At 35.1% G+C, this 21,940-nt stretch overlaps 2 protein-coding genes across 2 annotated transcripts; both read left to right on the top strand.

Annotated features, from left to right (window-relative positions):
• Nucleotides 647-2,183, top strand: LOC109717852 (stem bromelain-like). The gene is made up of 3 exons (XM_020243790.1): nucleotides 647-785; nucleotides 899-1,006; nucleotides 1,487-2,183. Exons 1-3 carry the CDS (start codon nucleotides 647-649, stop codon nucleotides 2,059-2,061), a joined length of 822 nt encoding a protein of 273 aa, XP_020099379.1. The 3' UTR covers nucleotides 2,062-2,183.
• Nucleotides 9,642-11,559, top strand: LOC109717768 (stem bromelain-like). Its single transcript, XM_020243665.1, has 4 exons — nucleotides 9,642-9,690; nucleotides 9,786-10,120; nucleotides 10,234-10,341; nucleotides 10,821-11,559. The coding sequence occupies exons 2-4, from the start codon at nucleotides 9,802-9,804 to the stop codon at nucleotides 11,393-11,395; spliced, it is 1,002 nt and encodes a 333-aa protein (XP_020099254.1). The 5' UTR covers nucleotides 9,642-9,690; nucleotides 9,786-9,801; the 3' UTR covers nucleotides 11,396-11,559.

The following is a 21,940-nucleotide window of genomic DNA, read 5'->3' as shown; positions in this document are numbered from 1 at the left end:
GACATCTGGAGACTCCGTATCCCCCTTAAAGTGAAGGTCTTCTGTTGGCTCGTGCTCAAGAAAAAGATACCCACCATTGACAACCTGTTAAAAAGAGGATGGACCGGGAATACGAGCTGTGTGCTTTGCGGATCGGAGCCAGAAACGTTTGATCATCTCTTTACACAATGCGCGTTCTTCAGATTCCTCTTGGTTATGTCACTGGAGGAAGTGTATCCACAAGATTTGGGAGCTGACGTACACCGGATGTGGGATTTATGGAAAGGGCGGAGGGGCTCGGATAACGACCTAACCGGTATCATAGCTTGTTGGTGGGTGATTTGGGAGACTAGGAATGGTGTCATTTTTGCGAAGGCCCAGGCGGATCCGATTCGTGGTACTCATAAGATCAAACGCCTGTTAGCTCAGTGGAGTAGTACTGATCTGTAGATCGGTAGATCTGTAGTTAGAACTCGTAGACCGTATAGAGGCATCGGCTGTACTTTACTCACAACACCTGTTTCCCTGTCGTTTCCTTTTACTTTTCCTTTTCCTTTTTGTCTCCGTTTGCCTAGAGGCCTTGTTGCCTCACCCATGTAGCTTAATTCACCTCCCGAATGAATGAAGCGGGTAGCATGCTACCTNCGGAGTTAACCGGTTTAGCGATATGACAAACGAGGAGTATGCAAATACGTATGCTGTAGGAATTGCAGAGCAGGACATCCCAACAGATATAGAGACCGCTCTAGTGGAAGCCGAGTACGAAAACACGCCCTTGAGAGCCACCGTTGATAGGAGGACCCAAGGTGGTGTAACTTAAGAATTTTCACCTGTAGTATAATAAAATCTTTTGGTAAAAACATACTGAATTGACCAATATTAACTTATTAAGCATGCTAATTTTCTGTTACATTCAAAGATTTAAGTGCCGTGACACGGAGTCATACCAAAAACACGCCCTTGAGAGCCACTGTTGATTGGAGGACCGAAGGTGCTGTAACTGAAGTCAAGGACCAAGGAGACTGCGGTAAGAATTTTCACCTGTATATAATAAAATCTTTTGGTAAAAACATACTGAATTGACCAATATTAACTAATTAAGCATGCTAACTTTCTCTTACATTCAAAGATTTAAGTGCCGTGGCACGGGGTCATACCGAAAAGGAGTCATACCGAAAACTTACCGGCACAGTGCGTGCCGATGCGTGCCGGTCAAAAAAATTTGTATGTGCCGATACATAATAGCATGAAATATCTATTTTCTTTAGCAACAAAATATTCTAACTATTTATTATGTCTTTTTATCACATCTTTTGAAGTTTGTTGAGAAAATTATTTACTAATTTAAAAAATAAAGGATTTTGACCGATGCCATCAGCACGGAATCTGTATCGTGCCGGTATCTTGTTGGCACGGTGGATGGGGCCCGTGCCGATGGGCACTTAAAATCTTGCTTACATCTATAATATATTCTAATGAATGTGCATGTCACTTAATACAAAACCAGCCAGCTGCTGGGCATTCGCTGTGGTAGCAACAGTTGAGAGCATCTACAAGATCAAGAAAGGCGAACTAAAATCTCTATCTGTACAGCAAGTTCTCGATTGTTCTGACGGCGGTGACTGCTCAGGCGGTAGCCGATTAAAAGCTTTCCGTTATATTGTCGCAAATAAAGGCTTAACGACGGAGGCTAACTACCCTTACAAGGCGTTTAAAGGGGTGTGCGACAAAACCAAGGAATCCGATCATGCAGCTTACATTACCGGCTGCAGGTTGGTTACAAGAAACAACGAAGCTAAGCTTATGAAAGCAGTGAATGACCAACCAGTGTCGGTCGCAGTTAACGCCAGAACTTGGCAACATTACAAAGGTGGTATTTTTGATGAAGATTGTTCGCCCGATGTCACACACAGTGTCGTCATAGTTGGCTACGGTGAGGAATCGGGGAAAAAGTATTGGATAGTGAAGAACTCAGCCGGCCCTAAATGGGGCGAAAGTGGATACATACGAATAGCAAAAGATGTCGCTGCAAAAGAAGGATTATGTGGTATTGCCACAGCTCCTCTCTACCCGTATATCTGATTCATTTCCGCTTGTTGTTTCGGTTCTAGTGATATGAGTTTCAACAGTTACTTTCATTTGAAGATTGAAATAAAAAAGTACGATATCGGTATCGTTTAATAGAGTATGCTGCTTGTGCTAAATTTGCGGTTTGTTCATTAATATAGTAAAATGCAATGTGTTAAAAATCTGATCAAATAACGATCTGAAAATGTATGTCTGGTTTGTTTCTGCTTGTTGTTTCAGTTCTATTTATGTAATCTCTTTCAACAGTTACTTTTATTTGAAGCTTGGAATAAGAAAGTATGATATCAGTATTGTATACTAGAGAGCCCTGCTTATGTTGAATATGTGGTTTGTTCATTAATGTTTATCTAAACTATGTCTGATTAATATTTTTTTAAAAAAAATCTGGTCAAACAACGATCTGAAAATATTACTCGATTAAGAATCACTAATTCAACTAGGGAACATAACAGTGACGTCAACATTACGTCATGAATATTTAATTATTTTTTTGTTTATGTGGAAAATAGAAATTTTTGCTTATATACTCCGGGCTACTATTCAAAAATTTTAAATTTATCCTTCTGTACCCAAAATTATTAAAGTCAAAAAATTTAGTGAAATTATCAATGAATTCGAAAACATTTTCAATATTTGTTATCGAAAGTCTATTAATTCCACACACATAGAAAAAAAAAATCAGAATTTGAGGGGAGAATAGAGATGTAAAACGGAGCGTCCGGCTCGGTATGGCCCTTAGTCAGGCACAGCACGGGTACTGTAGAATCCGTGTCAGACCTATCCGACTGAAATGATGGGCTGTGTTGGGACAACCATTTTCAGCCCATTCGCTCGGCACGGCCCAGGTCCGATCATGTCGGGCTCGGATCGGACATAAGCGTCAGCCCGGCCCGACACAGCACGGCACGACCCGCATGGCCATGCCTTCCAAGCTCAAGATGGCTCAACACAGCTGAGCTCCCTTTCCATACAATAATGTCATTATTTTAAAAAATAATTTTAAACTTAAATTTTAATATAAATATTTTTTTTCAAATTTAAAAATATAAAATTTAAATTTTTAATTTTTGCCTGCATAATTTCTAAAAAATTTAGATTGTCTCATGTTGTTTAGCTCTTTATTAAACTTAACTTTTTTGTGATTAGACTCCTAATATAAAATGCATTGAGCAACATAAACGAAATTAATTAGTTTACAATAATGCATGAGTATAATATGCATATAAAATATAAGTAGTTGAATTAGTATATATTACTTGTATCTTAGTTGATTTTTTCCATGAGAAATTTTTGTAATTATGAGATAAATTCATTCTTGCACAAGCAATTTGTAATTAATTTAAAAAGATAATTGCCTATATACCCCTCATACGTTTGGAAATATCCGATTTATCTCTACTTTTTTTTCTTTCTAAAATACTCTTCATACGTTTCACCATTATTATAAAATACTCCCGCAGTTATCTCCTGTTAAGTTAATTAGAATAACTCAAACTAAAACAAATTAAAAGTAAAAGAAATTGCCTCTAAAAAAAAGAAAGCAAAGGTACGTAAAAGAATTTATATTAATTAAGATGGATTAATTATATATAGTTGAGGAGGTCTCGATCCATATAATTTTTCATTAAGTCAGATATTGAATAATATTCTGTAATTATATATTTGGGCCAGCCACCAAGGTAAAGACCAGGTTGAGTCAAGTTGTATTTGAAGTGGCGTCACTACAACAGAATTAGGTTATAACGACACATGTTTGAGATACTTTTGTATAAGTGTCACATTTATGCCAAAACTTAAAAAAATCCTACTAATGCCTAAATATAAATTCCAATCCAACTAAAAATAAAAGGGTACTCTACTCAACCCACTCCACTTAGCTTATTCGGCCCGATTACAAACAGAGAAGAAAAAAGAAAGAAAGAGAAAATAAAAATCGATTATCATTTTCCCTTCTCCCCTCACTCAATCGACTGAAATTCTAGACGAAGATCATTTCCTCTCGTCCTCCTCCGCCACCGCAGCCAACGAGGTAGAGTTCCGGCGGTTGCTAGATGCTTAAATAAATGTTGGTAAATTAGCAGCACTCTTTTAGATTATAGCAACACTCTTTAACTGTCACTATATATCTAGCGACCCTACATATAGCAACACTTTACAAAAGTGTCGGTAAATTTAGCCAGCAGCACTTTTTTGACCTATACGCTATAGACCGTTTTTGTTGTAGTGCGTACATAAAAATGATTAGACGAGTCATAATGGATATCGATGAGCGTTATATTTGTTCATTTTAAGCGAATTATTCTTCTGTAGTTTTAATTTGAGCACTCATGTCAACTATTTTTGGGTGTGCTTGTTTTTTCAATTTTCCACACTCCTCATTAATATAATCACAATTTAATTAAACTCTACAGGTCAACTTTTCATTAGTTAATTAATAGAAGTCCACTTAAACAAAATTTAGCCAGTGAGACAATCCAACTCAAGTAATTAAATATAAACTACTTGAGCTAAAAGGATAAGATAAAAAAACACAAAATCAAATTTGTCTGCGGAATTGTTTCAAACTTACCACCTTCTCAAGACTATTTAGAAATATATATTATGTTAAACAATGTGAAACAACCGTTATTTCTCAAAAAATTAAAATATATAATAAAGAATAATATTTTTAATATTTATATTCAATATATTATATATATATATATATATATATAACATCCCATTCCTACTATAATCAGGCAATCTCAACTCACCAGGGGATCCCAACTCACCAAGGGTGATCCAATATCATAAATTAGGTTACTAATCTTTACTACTTTTCTCAACTAGGTTTCCGATTTTTGAATCGTTTTTCCTGTAAAAGGATAGTTATCATAGGGTTGGTTTGAGAGAGAGAGAGAGAGAGAGATATATATATATAAACTACAATACAAACTTAAACATAAATTTTCAAATCTAAATTATATTATATAAAACTTTATAACTTTTTTCTTTATTAACAAAACCCAAGTTTAAGAGCCCAAGCCCAAGTCTAAGCCTAAAGCCTAAAAACCAGCCCAAGCCTAAACCTATACTTAAAAATTTTAGGCAAGCCAAGCCCAAGACCAAGCCTAAACCCAAAGCCTAAACCTCAGCCCAAGCCTAAGCCCAAGAATTTTTAGGCGGGGCTTAGGCTAGACAACTGCAGAGATCCATCCTCCCCCTTGAATCGTACGTACTTAATTAGATGTGAGCTTAAAAAATGACGAAGTAAGTTAGGGCTCTTTAATTCATAGGATGAGAGTACGAAAGGTGACTTTTTTTTTTCGCACATAANGGTTCCTTACCATTTGATCTGGAAAAATTAAAATCATCTAGGCATCTATATTCAATAATGAGTGAGATTGATTTACATATCACAGTATCATGATTCCGACGTATACATTAATCATATCAACTGTTACACCCATAACCTGCAATTCGTGAATTTGAAGTCGATGTTCGTGATCAATCTTGTAGAGTACAGAACAGTTGTTTGGAATATATATATATATATATATATATATATATATATATATATATATATATATATATATATAATCAAGATAAATTTGGGTTCGGGTCGGATTCGAGTGGGGTACAGTCAAAATTCATATCCGAATTCACATCCATCGGGTTTCTATTTTTGATATCCGTATCCGAATCCATATCCATTTAGCATCGGATATATCTGTTTCTTTCGGGTTCAGATTCGGATAAAATTTCGGATATCCATACCCATTAACGTCCCTACTCGTACTCTTAAAATTTAGGGCCTCATTTGTCAATTAATTTTAATTGTTTATTCTATCATTGCTTGATGGATTTTATATTATGATGATTCGGGAAAATTAAAAAATTCAATTTATAAGTACTTCAAAAAAGCTTTGGAATGTACAAATTAAACGCTCTCAAATGTAGAGTAGAGCAGGCCCACCTAACCTCTCACACTCACAATTATTAAACTAGTATAAATATAGATATCTCTCTTACGCATTATCCAGGATGTTTCTTTCGACTCGCGATAGTTATATCTGATTATTTATATTATCAAATATTGCTAGCACAAAAGAAGCATACAAAAGCGAAGAAAACGGTGACTTATCTAAATATGAATATATCGTTTATTTTAACAATTATGGTTAGTATATTTTTTATAATTTTTGTAATTTTATTAAATTAAACAACAATTTAGATTTTGGAGCTAAAATATTATTTACTGACTCAAATTACAAACTAAAAGGGTATTTGATATATAGAATACGAATTTGGACAGCTCGAGATATTTAGAAAAATAGTAGCTAGATAGTTTTTAGCATTTTATAATTTTCGATAGTTTTAGGTTGAGAGCGAGTTAAGCAGATAGGTAAATCTAGTTTTTTTTCTTTGGTAAGTTTTCATTCCGATTCCGGCAATAGTTTAGATTAGGGGCAATGGCTTATATATCCGTGAAAAGTTTCCGACTTTCTGATTTATCCTTCTTAGAAGACTAATATTGAAAATATCCTTTTTACGTTCTAACCTATTTCAAATATACCCATAGAGATAAAATCGTTAATGAACTCTGTTATCTGTATAAAATTATTATTTTGCCCTTTCAAATATACCATTCNCCCCTATAAAGTTTCCGACTTTCTGATTTAATATTGAAAAAAAATATCCTTTTTACGTTCTAACCTATTTCAAATATACTTCTAAAATTAAAATCGTTAATGAACTCTGTTATCTGTAAAAAATTATTATTTTGCCCTTTCAAATATATTCTTCCACCATCACCGACTTTTTTTATTTTCCCTTAAAGTCAGGGGCACAAAAAGTATTTTGATTTTTGATCTTTTCAAATATACCTCTCCACCGTCACCAACAATTCTTATTTATCCTTAAGTTAATAGCAAAATTGGTATTTTAATTTTTTTTAACTATGATAAATATTTAACTCATATTTAATCCAAGTTAACTTAACAGGAGATAATTGCGGGGATATTTTACAATAACGGTGGAACATATGAGGGGTATTTTAGAAAGAAAAAAAAAGGAATAAATCGAGTATTTTCAAACGTATGAGGGTATATAGATAATTATTCTTTTAGATTATTAGCCGAAATCACAGTCTTAATTTCTGGACGCAACAATCAATCGAGTCAATAAGTTTATAAAGTTGCAAAATTTGGTCCGATCCAAACATGCACCCAAACATAGCCTCCTTGAGGAGGTTGAGTCCCTGCGGAGAATCCAATCCGAATTGCTCATGAGGTAAGTAAATATCAAAGCTAGTCTTTGGTAAACAATAATAAAATCAAAATTTTAAAAAAATGAGATAATCGATTCAAAATAATACATAATTTAATAAATTTTATATGTTTTTACAAAATTTTTTATGCGCTTGTTGCAGACGAGACAACAATGGCATGACGTGGTGTTGATAACTGCAATTAACAAATGCTGCAGCGGAAACAAAAGCATGTGAAACCGCATTGTGCCAATGTGAAATCACATTGGTCCTTAATTACATGATTTAGCATGTGATAATCGACCATTGACTCCGTGTCTCTCGGAGAGAAAAATTTAAAACATATCAGTTATATTACTAATGTGATATCTCTAATCAATAAGATATATTGTTCCCTCTTTAGATTCACATGTTGCATCATAGTTATTAGAAAAGTATTTTTATTTTACTTTTTACTCAAATAAAAAAATGTGATTAACTGATTATAGAAAAATATTTTTGATACTATCGAGTTTTCTACCGTTAGATTTATTCTTTGATCATTTTCACCTGTTAGATTATGCTATTTAACTAACCACCTACTCAATTCTAGAAGATCATTATCATTCTAACCGCACATTCTTTCACTCAACGGTGGAAAACTTGATAGTACCAAATGCCTTGATAATATCAATAGTATATTAGCATAATTATATATATATAGAGAGAGAGAGAGAGAGAGAGAGAGAGAAAGAGAGAGAGATATGAGCTGGAATACGATCAATAGCAAATGGCTCTGTTGCCACCCATTTGTTTTCAATGATAGAACTTTCAAATCGACGATCAGCATCGTTGAACATGATCTATACCATTGAAGTATCTAGAAACCAAATTTCAAATCTTTTCGACATTGTTGACCTAATGATCAAAGAGTTTCAAATTTTGTAATTATAATAGTAAATATGAGGCGTTTTCTCCTTTAACGGTGTAAAACTATCCAAATCAATGGAATATTTGTTACAAAATTCTTTAAAGTATTTAAAACAAGATCTATACTCTCGATCTTGATTACAAAATTTCTATCATCACTTTTTAAAAAATATATATATATATATAGAGAGAGAGAGAGAGTTGGACTGGGCTACTATTAGTAGCAAAATCCATTGTTGCTACCAGTTTTTTAGCCTTTGGATCATATCTTTTCATTATTTCTAACCATTGGATTAAATACTACAACCGACTAATATCATCCTAACCCTACAATTTTTCATCCAAGGGTTAAAAACTTGATAGCAAAAAGATCATTTTACTATTAATAGTATTCCAGCCTAATTCTATATATATATATATATATGAGTGAGGCTACTATGCTATCGGAAGCACGAAGCCTTCCGTGCTTCCAGCTCGTTTTCGATGTTGCGACTTTCGAATCGTCGATCAGCTCCGTTAAACTTGATCTAGAGTATTTGGAGTACCTAGAAAATAAATTTTATTATTTTTTGATATCATTTGCCTAGTGACCAAATGGGCTCAAAATCAACAAATTTCAATGGCCGTTGTGAGCCGTTTGCAAGTTTAACGGTGTAGAAATATCCAAATCACGTGAAATTTTAATAGAAAATTCTTTATACTATATAAAACAAGATTAATATATTTGATTTAAAATTTTAATGTCATATTATTACATTTTGTAAGATTTTTATTTTCAGCCGTTGATTTTGAGCCCCTTCGTTCACTAGGCAAATGATATCGTAAAATCATAAAATTTATTTTCTAGATACTTCAAAAACTCTAGATCAAGTTTAACGAAGTCGATCGACGATTCGAAAGTCGCAACATCGAAAACGAGCTGGAAGCACGGAAGGCTCCGTGCTTCGGATAGCATAGTAGCCTCACTNTAAAATTGAGCTAGAATATCACCCATAATACTACTAGGTTTTTAGCCATTGGATCTACTCCTTGATTACTAATAGTCCATGGATTAAACACTATTCCAGCTACCATCACCAACCACCATCATCTCAACCTCACATCTCTCCATCCAATGGCTAAAAACTCAAAAGCACCACCGTAATAGTATTTTTGAGAATATTCTAGCTCAACTATATATATATATATATATATATATATATATATATATATATAATTTGGGAAAAACCAAAAGAGGGGCACACGGTAATCCTATGACTAACATCACACAATATTGAAAGTCGACTTAATTTGTATAACCTAGTCGTACCTACTCATTGTGGAGTACAAATTAAAATATGATTTTCCACAGAGGAGGATATATACGATGACATTGCCTTCCCCCTCACATTGTCTTCGCCAAATCTCTATATATACGAGCCTAATCTTAAGAGTTTAACCTCACAAACGCAAGCTCCAACTTCTAAGTATAGTATACATTGTAGCTATGGCTTTCACATTCCAATCTTTGCTTAATTATCGGCTCATCTCTTGTCTTGTTGTGTTTCTCTTTGTTGTTCAGCTCTTGGAACACTAGAATGGACGGGCCGACGATGACGATGTTCGAAGATTGGATGTCCGAACACGGTCGAACGTACGCGAATGCGAAGGAGAAGCAGCAACGGTACGAGATCTTTAAGAACAACGTGAAGTACATTGAAGAATTCAACAAAGTCGGCGGGCGCTCGTACACCCTCGGAGTTAACCGGTTTAGCGATATGACAAACGAGGAGTATGCAAATACGTACGTTGTAGGAACTGCAGAGCAGGACATCCCAACAGATATAGAGACCGTTCTAGTGGAAGCCGAGTACGAAAACACCCGCTTGAGAGCCACCGTTGATTGGAGGACCCAAGGTGCTGTAACTTAAGAATTTTCACCTGTAGTATAATAAAATCTTTTGGTAAAAATATACTGAATTGACCAATATTAACTAATTAAGCATGCTAACTTTCTCTTACATTCAAAGATTTAAGTGTTGTGACACGGGGTCATACCAAAAACATGGCCTTGAGAGCCACCGTTGATTGGAGGACCGAAGGTGCCGTAACTGAAGTCAAGGACCAAGGAGACTGCGGTAAGAATTTTCACCTGTAGTATAATAAAATCTTTTGGTAAAAACATACTGAATCGACCAATATTAACTAATTAAGTATGTTAACTTTCTCTTACATTCAAAGATTTAAGTGTCGTGGCACGGAGTCATACTGAAAACTTACCAACACGGTGCGTGCCGAGACGTGTTGATGCGTGCCGGTCAAAAAAATTCTTATGTGCCGACACATAATAGCATGAAATATTTATTTTCTTTAGCAACAAAATATTCTAACTATTTATTATGTCTTTTTATCACATCTTTTGAACTTTGTTGAAAAAATTATTTACTAATTTAAAAAATAGAGGGTTTTAAGCTGTGCCATCGGCACGGAGTCTGTATTGTGCCGGTATCTTGTTAGAACGGTACGGCACGGGGATGCAGCCGTGCCGACGAACACTTAAAACCTTACTTACATCTATGATATATTCTAATGAATGTGTCACTTAATACAAAACTAGCTTGCTGCTGGGCATTCGCTGTGGTAGCGACAGTTGAGAGCATCTACAAGATCAAGAAAGGCGAACTAAAATCTCTTTCAGTACAGCAAGTTCTCGATTGTTCCAACGGTGGTGACTGCTCGGGCGGTAGCCGATTAAAAGCTTTCCTTTATATCATCGCAAATAAAGGCTTGACGACCGAGGCTAACTACCCTTACAAGGCATCTAAAGGGGTGTGTGACAAAACCAAGGAATCAGATCATGCAGCTTACATTACTGGCTACAGGTTGGTTACGAGAAACAACGAAGCTGAGCTTATGAAAGCTGTGAATGACCAACCGGTGACGGTCGCAGTTAACGCCACAACTTGGCAACATTACAAAGGTGGTATTTTTGATGAAGATTGTTCGCCCGATGTCACTCACACTGTCGCCGTAGTTGGCTACGGTGAGGAATCGGGGAAAAAGTATTGGATACTGAAGAACTCAGCCGGCCCCAAATGGGGCGAAAGTGGATACATGCGAATAGCAAAAGATGTCGCTGCAAAAGAAGGATTATGTGGTATTGCCACAGCTCCTCTCTACCCATATATCTGATTCATTTCCGCTTGTTGTTTCGGTTCTACTTAGTTTCGACCGTTACTTTTTTTGAAGCTGGAAATAAAGAAGTACGATATCAGTATCGTATAATAGAGCGTCCTACTTGTGTTGAATCTGTGGTTTGTTCATTAATGTAGTAAAACGCAATGTTTTAAAATGTTGGTCAAATAACGATCTAAAAATGTAAGTTTGATTCGTTTCCGCTTGTTGTTTCAGTTCAATTTATGTGAGTTTCAAAAGTTACTTTATTTGAAGCTTGAAACAAGAAAGTCGGATATCAGTATATATATATATAGTACAATAGAGTGTTCTGCTTATGTTGAATTTGTGATTTGTTCATTGATGTAGTAAAAAAGTAATCTATTTAAAAAAAAATCTGGCCAAACAACAATCTGGAAAATATTACTGTATTAAGAATCACTAGTTCAACCAGGGGACTTAACAGTGATGTTGACGTTACGTCAGGAATATTTAATTATTTTTCTATTTTATTTATGTAGAAAATAGGAGTTTCTGCTTATATACTCCTGGCTATTATTCAAAAATTTTAAATTTATCCTTCAGTACCCAAAATTATTAAAGTCATATAATTTAGTAAAATTATCATTAAATTCGAAAACTCTTTCAATATTTTTCAATGAAAGTCTATTAATTCCACACACAGAAAAATAAAAAAAAATTAGAATTTGAGGGAGTAAGGGATGTAAAATCGGGACGTCCGGCTCGGTACAGCTCTAGGTCGTCACTAGGCACGGCACGGGTACTGTAGAATCCGTGTCAGACCTATCCGATCCGAAATGCTGGGCCGTGTTGGGCCAACCATTTTTAGCCTATCGGCCCGGCACGGCCCAAGACCGATCATGTCGGGCTCGGACCGGGCCTAGGCATCGGCCCGGCCCGGCCCAGCATGGCACGACCCCGCATGGCCATGCCCGCCAAGCTCAACGCAGCTCAACACAGCTGAGCTCCCTTTCCATACAATAATTTAATTATTTTAAAAAATAATTTTAAACTTCAAATTTTAATAGAAATATTTTTCAAATTTATAAAATATTATTCAAATATTATTTAAATTTTAAATTTTAAATTTTTGTCCGCATAATTTCTAAAAAATTTAGATTGCCCCATGTGGTTTACCTCATTTTTATTTGTGATTAGACTCGTAGCTAGTATAAAATGGTTTGAGCAACATAAACGAAATGAATTAGTTTACAATGCATGAGTATAATATGCATATATATAAAATATAAGTAGTTGAATTAGTATTACTTGTATCTTAGTTGATTTTTTCCATGAGAAATTTTTGTAATTGTGAGATATATGCATTCATGCACAAGCAATTCGCGATTAATTTAAATTCTTAGTATCTTTTTCATTACGTCTTCGAATCTTAGCCACAAGTTTAACTTATCATATTTTTATAATTTTTACATCTATAAATTATTAGGATTCATATTATTTGTATAATTAGATGATTCTTAATTACATAAATCAGTTCTCTAGGCTATGAAAATTATATATGAGAGATATCCAATGAATATAATTGCAATAGTGTAAATTTTAGATTAGTATGAAACTTACAAATATTTTTATCTAAGAATAAGCTTTTTCCAATCATCATTTGCTTCTCAACTATAACAATAAATCTAATATTTATATAAGATTTTAAATTGCCTTCTATATTGAAAGAGTGTTCTTAATCAATCATAACTTGGTAGTATGAAAAATCATGTGGATAATTAAATTAAAGAAAAAAAAATATTTCTAGAAGGTGCAAAAGAAAATAAAGTTGCTGATGAGCTAGCTATTACGGCATATTTAGTTCATGTTTGGAATAAAAATAAAAAATAAAATTGAATTGTATTTGAATGGAAAATAGAACAGTGAATCATTCAAAAATATTTGAGTGGGTGTTGTGTGGCAATACAGCAGGCTGGTATTGATACTAATTTTTATTATCAAAAAAATTATGAATAAAATGGGTTGGATATTTATTAAATTATGAATATTTTGAGCAATCCACAGGTACCTACGGGTAGGCACATATATAATTTCTTTAAAAAAATTTTAAAATAAAAATAGTGCATGAATACCCATTTTATTTTACCCATTCCTAGAACCCTAATTCTAATTTCTCTTAATAATATTATTTTTTATTATCGGTTGTATGTGTTGATATCTTAATTCTAACTTCTCTTAAAAGTTAAATTTGAATCTTTCGTTATCCCCGTTTGGCAGAATAGCAGAATAAAATATTCCGATAAAACATCATCCCATTTAGCAGAATAGAGGGAATAACTTTCGTTATCCCCGTTTATACCCCGAACCAAATGGGGCCTTAGAATATAACAGTACAGTTTTTAGTTAGATTTTAATAGCTCACCATACTCAATGTCTAAGTCTAATCAAAACCTAAACTGCCGGCTACTAGCTCTACATTAACAAGTCCCCACATGCAGTGCCATTGTTATAATCTTTTTTTCTTTTTTCATTTAATAAGTGATAGGTGATGGATATTGAGCCTTTAAATTTAATTTGTTCATACATCCTTCACTACACTCACATGTAAGGTCCGCGAATGTAAATGAATGCACTAGAGCATAGATCCATCTTAGAATAGAATCTTTAATTAATTGTTGCACCAATTTAGAATTACTTTGAAAATTATTATGCAAATCAGATAAGACATTAGTGTACCTCTTAGCTGTAAAAATTGTGATCATAACTCTTCATTTTAGTTAATGTTGCATTAACACGTAAAGAATATCATGCATGAGAGATGTTGCACATCTTCCCAATCCATGGATAAATATACTTCTCATATATACCATTTTGAGCTTTCCATTGAGAGGCCTAACTTAATACATTACTTGAACCAACTCTTAACTCCCCCCTCTATAAATACTCAAACTCAACATCTCTCCCTCCTCATCAACCTTTTCTATATATTTTGTAGTACAACATTATGAAGCTAATCCTCATCTTAGCATTACTTTTTATCGTTTTAGCCACCGCTCTTTGCAACGATGACAACAACAAGTTTAAAGACGAGCCACACCAAACAAACAGATCTCCATTAATTGCGAATGATCTTACTCGCAATCAAAATTCGTCAATAAAATCTATGAATCTGCGAGGTCCACTATCATGCAATGTCTTTCCCAGAGTGTGTCGTGGGCCGAGCAGTCCTGGCCCGGACTGCTGCTCGGGGCGGTGCGTAAATGTGGATACCAACTTGCTGAACTGCGGGCAGTGCGGTCGGAGATGCAGTTACGGAGAGACTTGCTGCGGCGGTCGCTGTCTGAATGTAATGTCTGATCCCTTGAACTGTGGATGTTGCAAGAACAAGTGCAAGCAGGGGGGCTCATGCAGATTTGGGATGTGTAGCTATGCTTAGATTTGCTTTGGGTTCTTGCAAAATATAGGGTAAATTGCGCATTTGGCCCTTCAAACTATGGGGCGGGGGTGACATTTTGGTCCTTAAACTTTAGTTTGTTATAATTTTGGCTCAAACTATCAGAAATGACGCAATTAAGTCCTATAACCTAGTTAATTTAGTTGATTAAATATTGACAAACAATTGATATATATATAAGTGATGTTATAATATTGTGATTGATTGTACTCTAATAATTACAATATTACATAAATTTTTTATATCATAGATCCGTCAATATTTAATTAGTTAACTAAATTAGGTTGTGAGACTAAATTGTAATAATTTTAAAAATTCGAGTCAGAAATTATATAATAAATTAAAATTTGAGAATCAAAGTGTCGCGTGCCTCGTAGTTTGAGAATAAACATGCAATTTACCCTAAAATGTATGATTACTAATGATAAATAATGATTTTAAAAATAAACACCCCTGGCCCATCAGCCACAAAAGAGGTTCATCTACCCAGAACTGCAATAAGAAATAATTGAGTTTTTCTCAATTGTATTAGCAGTACATAAAAACTTTCCTTAGTTTTATCCTATTTGTTTGCATGTAATTCATTTTCAAGTTAAAAAAAATTAACTCAAATTCGGATAAAAATTATGTTTTACTGTTGTTAATTTGTGATAAAAAACGAATAACTTTGGAGTTATAGCTTTTTTGGAAATTTTTTTACCAAAAATTTCCACACTAGCACATGAAATGAAGAAAAAAAGATACAATATGTAGTTAATTTTTTATTATTTTTTCTGTTTCTCTCTCCCCTAATTGGCTTTGTTACTATTCAAGGTGAAGCCAATTATGCTGTTTCGGAAAACTAGAGTTACGAGCATTTGTAATTTATAGCGCAACGTACCAAATAACAGAAGTATATTTTATTTTATTTTTTTTTGAGAGATCGGTAGCACGCTACCCGTTTCGTTTATTTCATTTAAAAATAAATTTAGCTAGAAATATGAATCAACTAGAATTCGAACTTGAGACTCAGGTACCAATCACCAAACTTTTTGCCACTTGCTGTAGGAACGGTTGGTAATTAGTAGTCCCTAAACTTCAAATCATATTTCATTTTGATCATCAAACTTTTAATTTCAATGTTTCCTACCCTAGCTGAACCTTCAACAAAATTTTGATTTAGTCCCTATACCTTCAATATAATTATTTCATGTTGATACTGTTTCAAAGTAAAAATTATTGCATGCACCTAATTCATCTGCATATTCATACACCATAAATTTTAGTTTTAAGGGGCCAACTTGAAAATTTTCTTTTACAATCTTGTTGTGAGATCCCTGGTGTTTGACTGTGGAGGCTTGTCGACAGCTCTGGAGAGTGTCGGGACAAGTCCGAGTCGCGTTGGCGTCAAATAGGCGCAAAACGGACTCCGTGCAACNTTTTGGATCTGAACTATGTATATGAAACTTTGTTTTCTCTAGCAGCTCTCTACTACTGTTCGTAGTAGTGTTTGATTTACAGGTACAGCTATCGCTTCGTATACAGGAAAAATTTCTTTGTATACGGCGGATTTGTCGGCGTGCCCGGGGAATGTTTAACCCGGGGCGTGACACTTGTGCTCCAAATTTTTCGTTTGGACCCCTCAGTCTTCGGCCCATTCCCTTCACCACCTCTAGCCCTACTCCTCTCTTTGAGCACATTGTCGACGCTTTTGCTTATTATCTGAGATCAAATTTTTTTCTATTAAATTTAAATAGAAAAACATTAAATATCATCTCTGTGGTTTCGTATTTTCTCACTTTAGTACTCTGTGGTTTAAAGTGTATCAATTTCGTATCCTATGGTTTTATTTTTTTTCTTTTTGTTATCCCCTATACTAAATTTCTTTCATTAAATCAATGACAAAGTTAAAACTAAAGGGCACTAAAGTGAATATTCGATAAATTATAGGTGAAATTAATATCTGAAATTTTTTATATATAATTTAACGAAAAGTTAACGGAGGGGCTGACGAAAAGAGAAAAATAAAACCACAGGATACCAAATTGATACACTTTAAATCATAGGATAGTAAAGTGAGAAAATACAATACCACATAAGTAATATTTAAAATTTACCCAATTTAAATTATGATTTTCTAAATTTTAAATTCTGGCTTCGCCGCATTCGCATTCCTAGGACTGCCCGCCCCCACTTTCTCCCGCGCTTCCTGCCGTCCGCGTTAATTCCTCCAGTCAACGGCCGGCTTCCACTTCGTATCCCTCACTCCAATCCCAAACACATTCCTTAATTTATTTTTTTTCAAAAAAAAACCCATAAAAATAAATAAGAAAACAAAACAAAATACATTACTATAAATACACCCTCTACGTACCAACCCCTCTCCACCACCACCACAACAACAACTACTACTCCTCCCTCTCCATTAATCCTCTCGCTGAGCTTCAAAACTATATATAATTAAACTTTAGTAATTCTTGAGAGATATTGGAATATGAGTTCAATGAGAGCGTACGCGCTGTTCATCATCGCGGTTGCGTTCATGTCGGGGTTCACACAGCTCGCGCATGGCCACGCAGAGGCTGCGGCGGCGGCGGCGCTACCAAAACATTGGATCAACGGCAACGCGATCGATCAAGGGATTGCTTATGTTCTCATGCTTGTTGCTCTCCTCGTCACCTACTTCGTTCATTAGTATTGTTAATATCACTACTTGGACGTGAGATTCATGCATGCACGTATATATAGGTTGTGCATTGCTTGTTCTTTTTTATTTTTTTTACTATTTTAGTCAATGAATTGAGCAGATAATTCATCCATCTCCTTCATTCTCTATCCAAACGAATTTGTTGTATCAATGATTCAATAAATATGTACACAGTTGATGTAAATTAAGTTTGATTAATAAACATGTTGGTTATACTGTAAGCTATTAAATAATTTGTTTTCACTCCCTTTTAGGCAAAGTATTGGATGGTTGATTCATTCATCTTCTTCTCTTTGCACTCCAACCAATGCAATTTGTTTTTATTTTTTAAAAAAATAAATAATAAGTTATGTGCTTTATTCATTGAGAAAATAAACTTAGCTGCGTTAGTGAAGACAATCTAGTCCACTAGAAAAAAAAAAAAAAAAAAAAAAAAAAAAAAAAAANATTTTTTAAAAAAATAAATAATAAGTTATGTGCTTTATTCATTGAGAAAATAAACTTAGCTGCGTTAGTGAAGACAATCTAGTCCACTAGAAAAAGACAAAAAAAAAAACAAAAGTCAGAAAAAAAAAAATTTGCCTCAAGAGGCTTAGTGGCGGTGCACCTCCCACGAAATCAAAGATGAGGAATACTCTCTCGGACAAGAGTTGGGCTTGTACTTCTATCTCTGAATATCACATAGCCCTTCTTGTTCCCAATCACCCACCACATAGATGATAGTAGCGTAAGGCCTCTTAGCCTCTAGTTGTAATTATATCTAAGTGTGAACTTCTCCACAACCAACTCATACTAGACTGACTGAACTGATAGCCTGCTGGTGGGTCATCTGGAATGTCAGAAATTGTGTGACTTTTAGCAAGACTAATGCGGACCCTCTGTCAGCGGTCAATAAGATCAGATACTTGATGTCTTATGGGAGGAAATCCTCCCGATTAAGTAGCTAAGTAGTTACTTCCTAATCTAAACAATAAACTCTAAACCTGTCCCTGTGGAAATGATGTTTTTTTTTTTTCAACCGAGGTTTATTACGTCACCCCTAAAGTCTAGTTCATTCTTCTAATAAATGAAGCAAATAATATGCTACCTTTTCCTCAAAAAAAAAAAAAATGTGAGCTTCTCCGCTCATATTCCTCTAACGCCCTCTATGAGATGAGTGCTAAGGGGTGGTTCATCGGAGCAAACGATTAGGTGTCAAAAGTGAAGCCTAAAGGGACCAGCATCTTATGTATGTATCAATAAAATATGAGGTTGGGCCGAGTTACTTTGGAAATGACAAGAGGCCTGGCTAGCCTAAGTCATGTTCGAAGTGACAAGAGGCCAAGTAAGATCAAGTCACAATCGAGACCTATGGACGTTGTGTTTGCGTGTCTTAATTGAATTCGTTGTATCCTTCTAATATGTCACACCCCCGGGTTCCAACTTCATCCAGGCTCACCAACAAATTCTCTGCATACATAAGAAGCCTTGACGAATCAACTAGAAGTACCTATAAACAGTACGAGAACAATTATTAGAGAGTAACAAAGCTATAATTTCTATTTCACTTTGTTTGTGACGTCAATTTCACGTCCAAACATTTCTAACTCATCCTAACATTCATGAGAAATGTCGACGAGCCGTCGAAACTGTAATCGTTTCGGTAGTTAAATTTCTTGGAACACTACATAATAGGTCGAGTTTTTAGAATTAATGGTTAGCACAAACAATCCCACTAGTGGTACCTATTAGAGTCATAGGTCAAGGAGTTGATTTTCGCATGCTTTGAAGGACTAGCATCTTGCCTTGTTGGACGAGACTAAGTTAGCTTGTTATAAGGCCGGATTGGGCCGAACTATATTCAAAGTGACGGAAGGCTGAGTTGGCGCCAACGATCATACAAAAAGTATATGCAATTAAACAAAAGGTAATCACAAGTTTCAAGATTATTGGCACTGCTTTTTGAGCCAATTAACCACACTTTTGAAGATTGACTAAAGTAACAATTCTATTTCTCAGTAGTAGCCATATACAGACTTTCATTTTTACCATTCCAGCATATTTCGATCTCCAGATTTGTGAGGTTAAGGGATCTCCCAGTCCTCCATCCGTAATAAAATTATACAAAGATTTAACTGTAGCATTGGTTGGCCGTCGTCCACTATTCTTATTAGCTTTTTTATATACTAAAACTAAAAAGAGTGTTAGATGTGACTCGAAATTGATAATCGACTTCAGTTCGGAATTTCGACTCGTCGATAGTTTCGTAGTGCGACCAATTTGAAAAATCAAATTGTGAAGGAAAAATGAATGTCTGTGGTGGATAGCGGTGTCGGCCCGAGCCCGTTAAGAGTTTCCTTTTCGGTACGGATCGGATCCGAAACCGTTAAGAGTTTCCTTTTCATTTTTACCCTAGAGGCGACAGATCGTGGTTGGTTGTACTCGAACATTGTATTTCGATAGTGAAGTTTTCTCCTTCCTCGTCTTTGGTTTTTTCCTACAAAGGATTTTCCACGTAAATTTGTGTGTTTCTTTTATTTCTGTTTGTACTTTGTTTATTTTGTGTTCGTCATTTTTCGTTTCAATTTATACGTTTGTCGTAACAAAAAGCTTTCTGAATCTTAGGATAGATACAGGAGGGGCAAGATTTAGATCTCTATATATACAAGTTCACAGGTAGTATTTTCCTAATTAAGATCGATATAAAAGAGGCGTGTGTGTTGTTTTCAAATGTGCGTATCATAATAAAATGATGTTGGACAGAATATTTTCTCTATGGGAAATAAGATTCAAGTATAAAACTCTCCCTCGACTTTACCTTTTGTCTCAATTTACCCCCTAAATAGAGAAAAATTTAAATGATGTCAACGCTATACTTTAGCCTTGTATCAAATAGACTTAATAATTTGGAGATTCTGTTAACTTTTGATGGCAGTGTTAATAGCAAGGACACGAGGTCCCAACTTCGTATCCGAGTTGCATGATTCATATTTTCAGCTAAATTTATTTCTAAAATAAAATAAACGAAGTAGGTAGCGTGCTACCTATCTCTCAAAAAAAAAAAAAAAAATTAGACCCACGAGAAAAGCTGCAAGGTTCTTATAATTACACCTAAAAAACATGGTATAGCAGGTGTTCATGGCATCCAACGGCCGGATTGTAAGTAGCCGAGAGGATTGCAGGTTTATCTACGGCTCATATTTGTTAAATAATATGAAATAATTATTATTTAGGGATAATTACCTATATACCTCTTAAAACTTCGAAAATGTCTCATTTATCCCTTTTTTTTTTCTTTCCAATATCATATGTTCCTCCGTTATTTCAAAGTATTCCTGCAGTTACTACCCGTTAAGTTAACTTAGGTTAAACGTGAGTTAAATATCTACCACAGTTTAAAAAAAATAAAATACCATTTTTACCCTTAACTTAAGGACAAATAAGAAACGTTGGTGATGGTAGAAGAGTATATTTGAAAAGATCAAAAAGCAAAATACTTTTTGTGCCCCTAACTTAAGGGCAAATATATAAGAAAAGTCGGTGATGGTAGAAGGGTATATTTGAAATGGTAAAATAGTAATTTCACAGAAATGACGGAGTTCATTAACAGATTTTAACTCTAGGGTATATTAGAAATAGATTGGAACGCAAAAAGGGTATTTTCAATATTAACCTTCTAAGAAAGGTAAATCAAAAAGTCGAAAACTTTCCAGGAGTATATAAGCAATTGCCCCTATTATTTATTACTAAAAGTTTAACATGATAGAGAACGATGTTAAATACTTTTAAATTTAATAATATTCACCCCACGTATAAAACACTGATCATGAGATCCAACGGCAAGGAACCTTCTTTTTGTTTTCCTCTCCCTTTTGACCCCTCATTTGACCGTTACTTTGAAACCCTAATTTTTTCCGCCATCCGCGTTCTCCGGGTCAACGGCCGGCTTCCAAATTCGTATCCCTCACTCCATTCCCAAAGCACCCTTCCTCTCACACACACACACACACACACACACACACACACACACACACACACACACACACACACACACACACAAAAACTATAAATACACCCCTACATACCAAACCCTCTGGACCACAACAACAACTGCTACTCCCACCACACACACACCGAGCTAGCTACAAACATTATAAGCCTTAGTAATTCTTGAGAGATATTGGAATATGAGTTCGATGAGAGCGTACGCGCTGTTCATCATCGCGGTTGCGTTCATGTCGGGGTTCACGCAATTCGTGCACGGCCACGCGGAAGCNGCCTTAGTAATTCTTGAGAGATATTGGAATATGAGTTCGATGAGAGCGTACGCGCTGTTCATCATCGCGGTTGCGTTCATGTCGGGGTTCACGCAGCTCGCGCACGGCCACGAGGAGGCTGCGGCGGCAGCGGTGGTACAAAAACATCGGATCGACGGCAACGCGATCGATCAAGGGATTGCTTA

This window comes from Ananas comosus, linkage group 11, assembly GCF_001540865.1.
Source record: "Ananas comosus cultivar F153 linkage group 11, ASM154086v1, whole genome shotgun sequence".
In the NCBI taxonomy this organism is placed as follows: Eukaryota; Viridiplantae; Streptophyta; class Magnoliopsida; order Poales; family Bromeliaceae; genus Ananas; species Ananas comosus.
Note: the sequence above shows the minus strand (reverse complement) of the source record. Positions and strands in the feature narration are given on the sequence as shown.

Excerpts from the sequence above, each read along its gene's own strand:
- LOC109717768 (XM_020243665.1), top strand. The coding sequence starts at position 9,802 with ATGGACGGGCCGACGATGACGATGTTCGAAGATTGGATGTCCGAACAC. Across the intron at positions 10,121-10,233 it reads CGTTGATTGGAGGACCCAAG|ATTTAAGTGTTGTGACACGG; the intron begins GTGCTGTAACTT and ends TTACATTCAAAG. Across the intron at positions 10,342-10,820 it reads CAAGGACCAAGGAGACTGCG|CTTGCTGCTGGGCATTCGCT; the intron begins GTAAGAATTTTC and ends ATACAAAACTAG.
- LOC109717852 (XM_020243790.1), top strand. The coding sequence starts at position 647 with ATGACAAACGAGGAGTATGCAAATACGTATGCTGTAGGAATTGCAGAG. Across the intron at positions 786-898 it reads CGTTGATAGGAGGACCCAAG|ATTTAAGTGCCGTGACACGG; the intron begins GTGGTGTAACTT and ends TTACATTCAAAG. Across the intron at positions 1,007-1,486 it reads CAAGGACCAAGGAGACTGCG|CCAGCTGCTGGGCATTCGCT; the intron begins GTAAGAATTTTC and ends ATACAAAACCAG.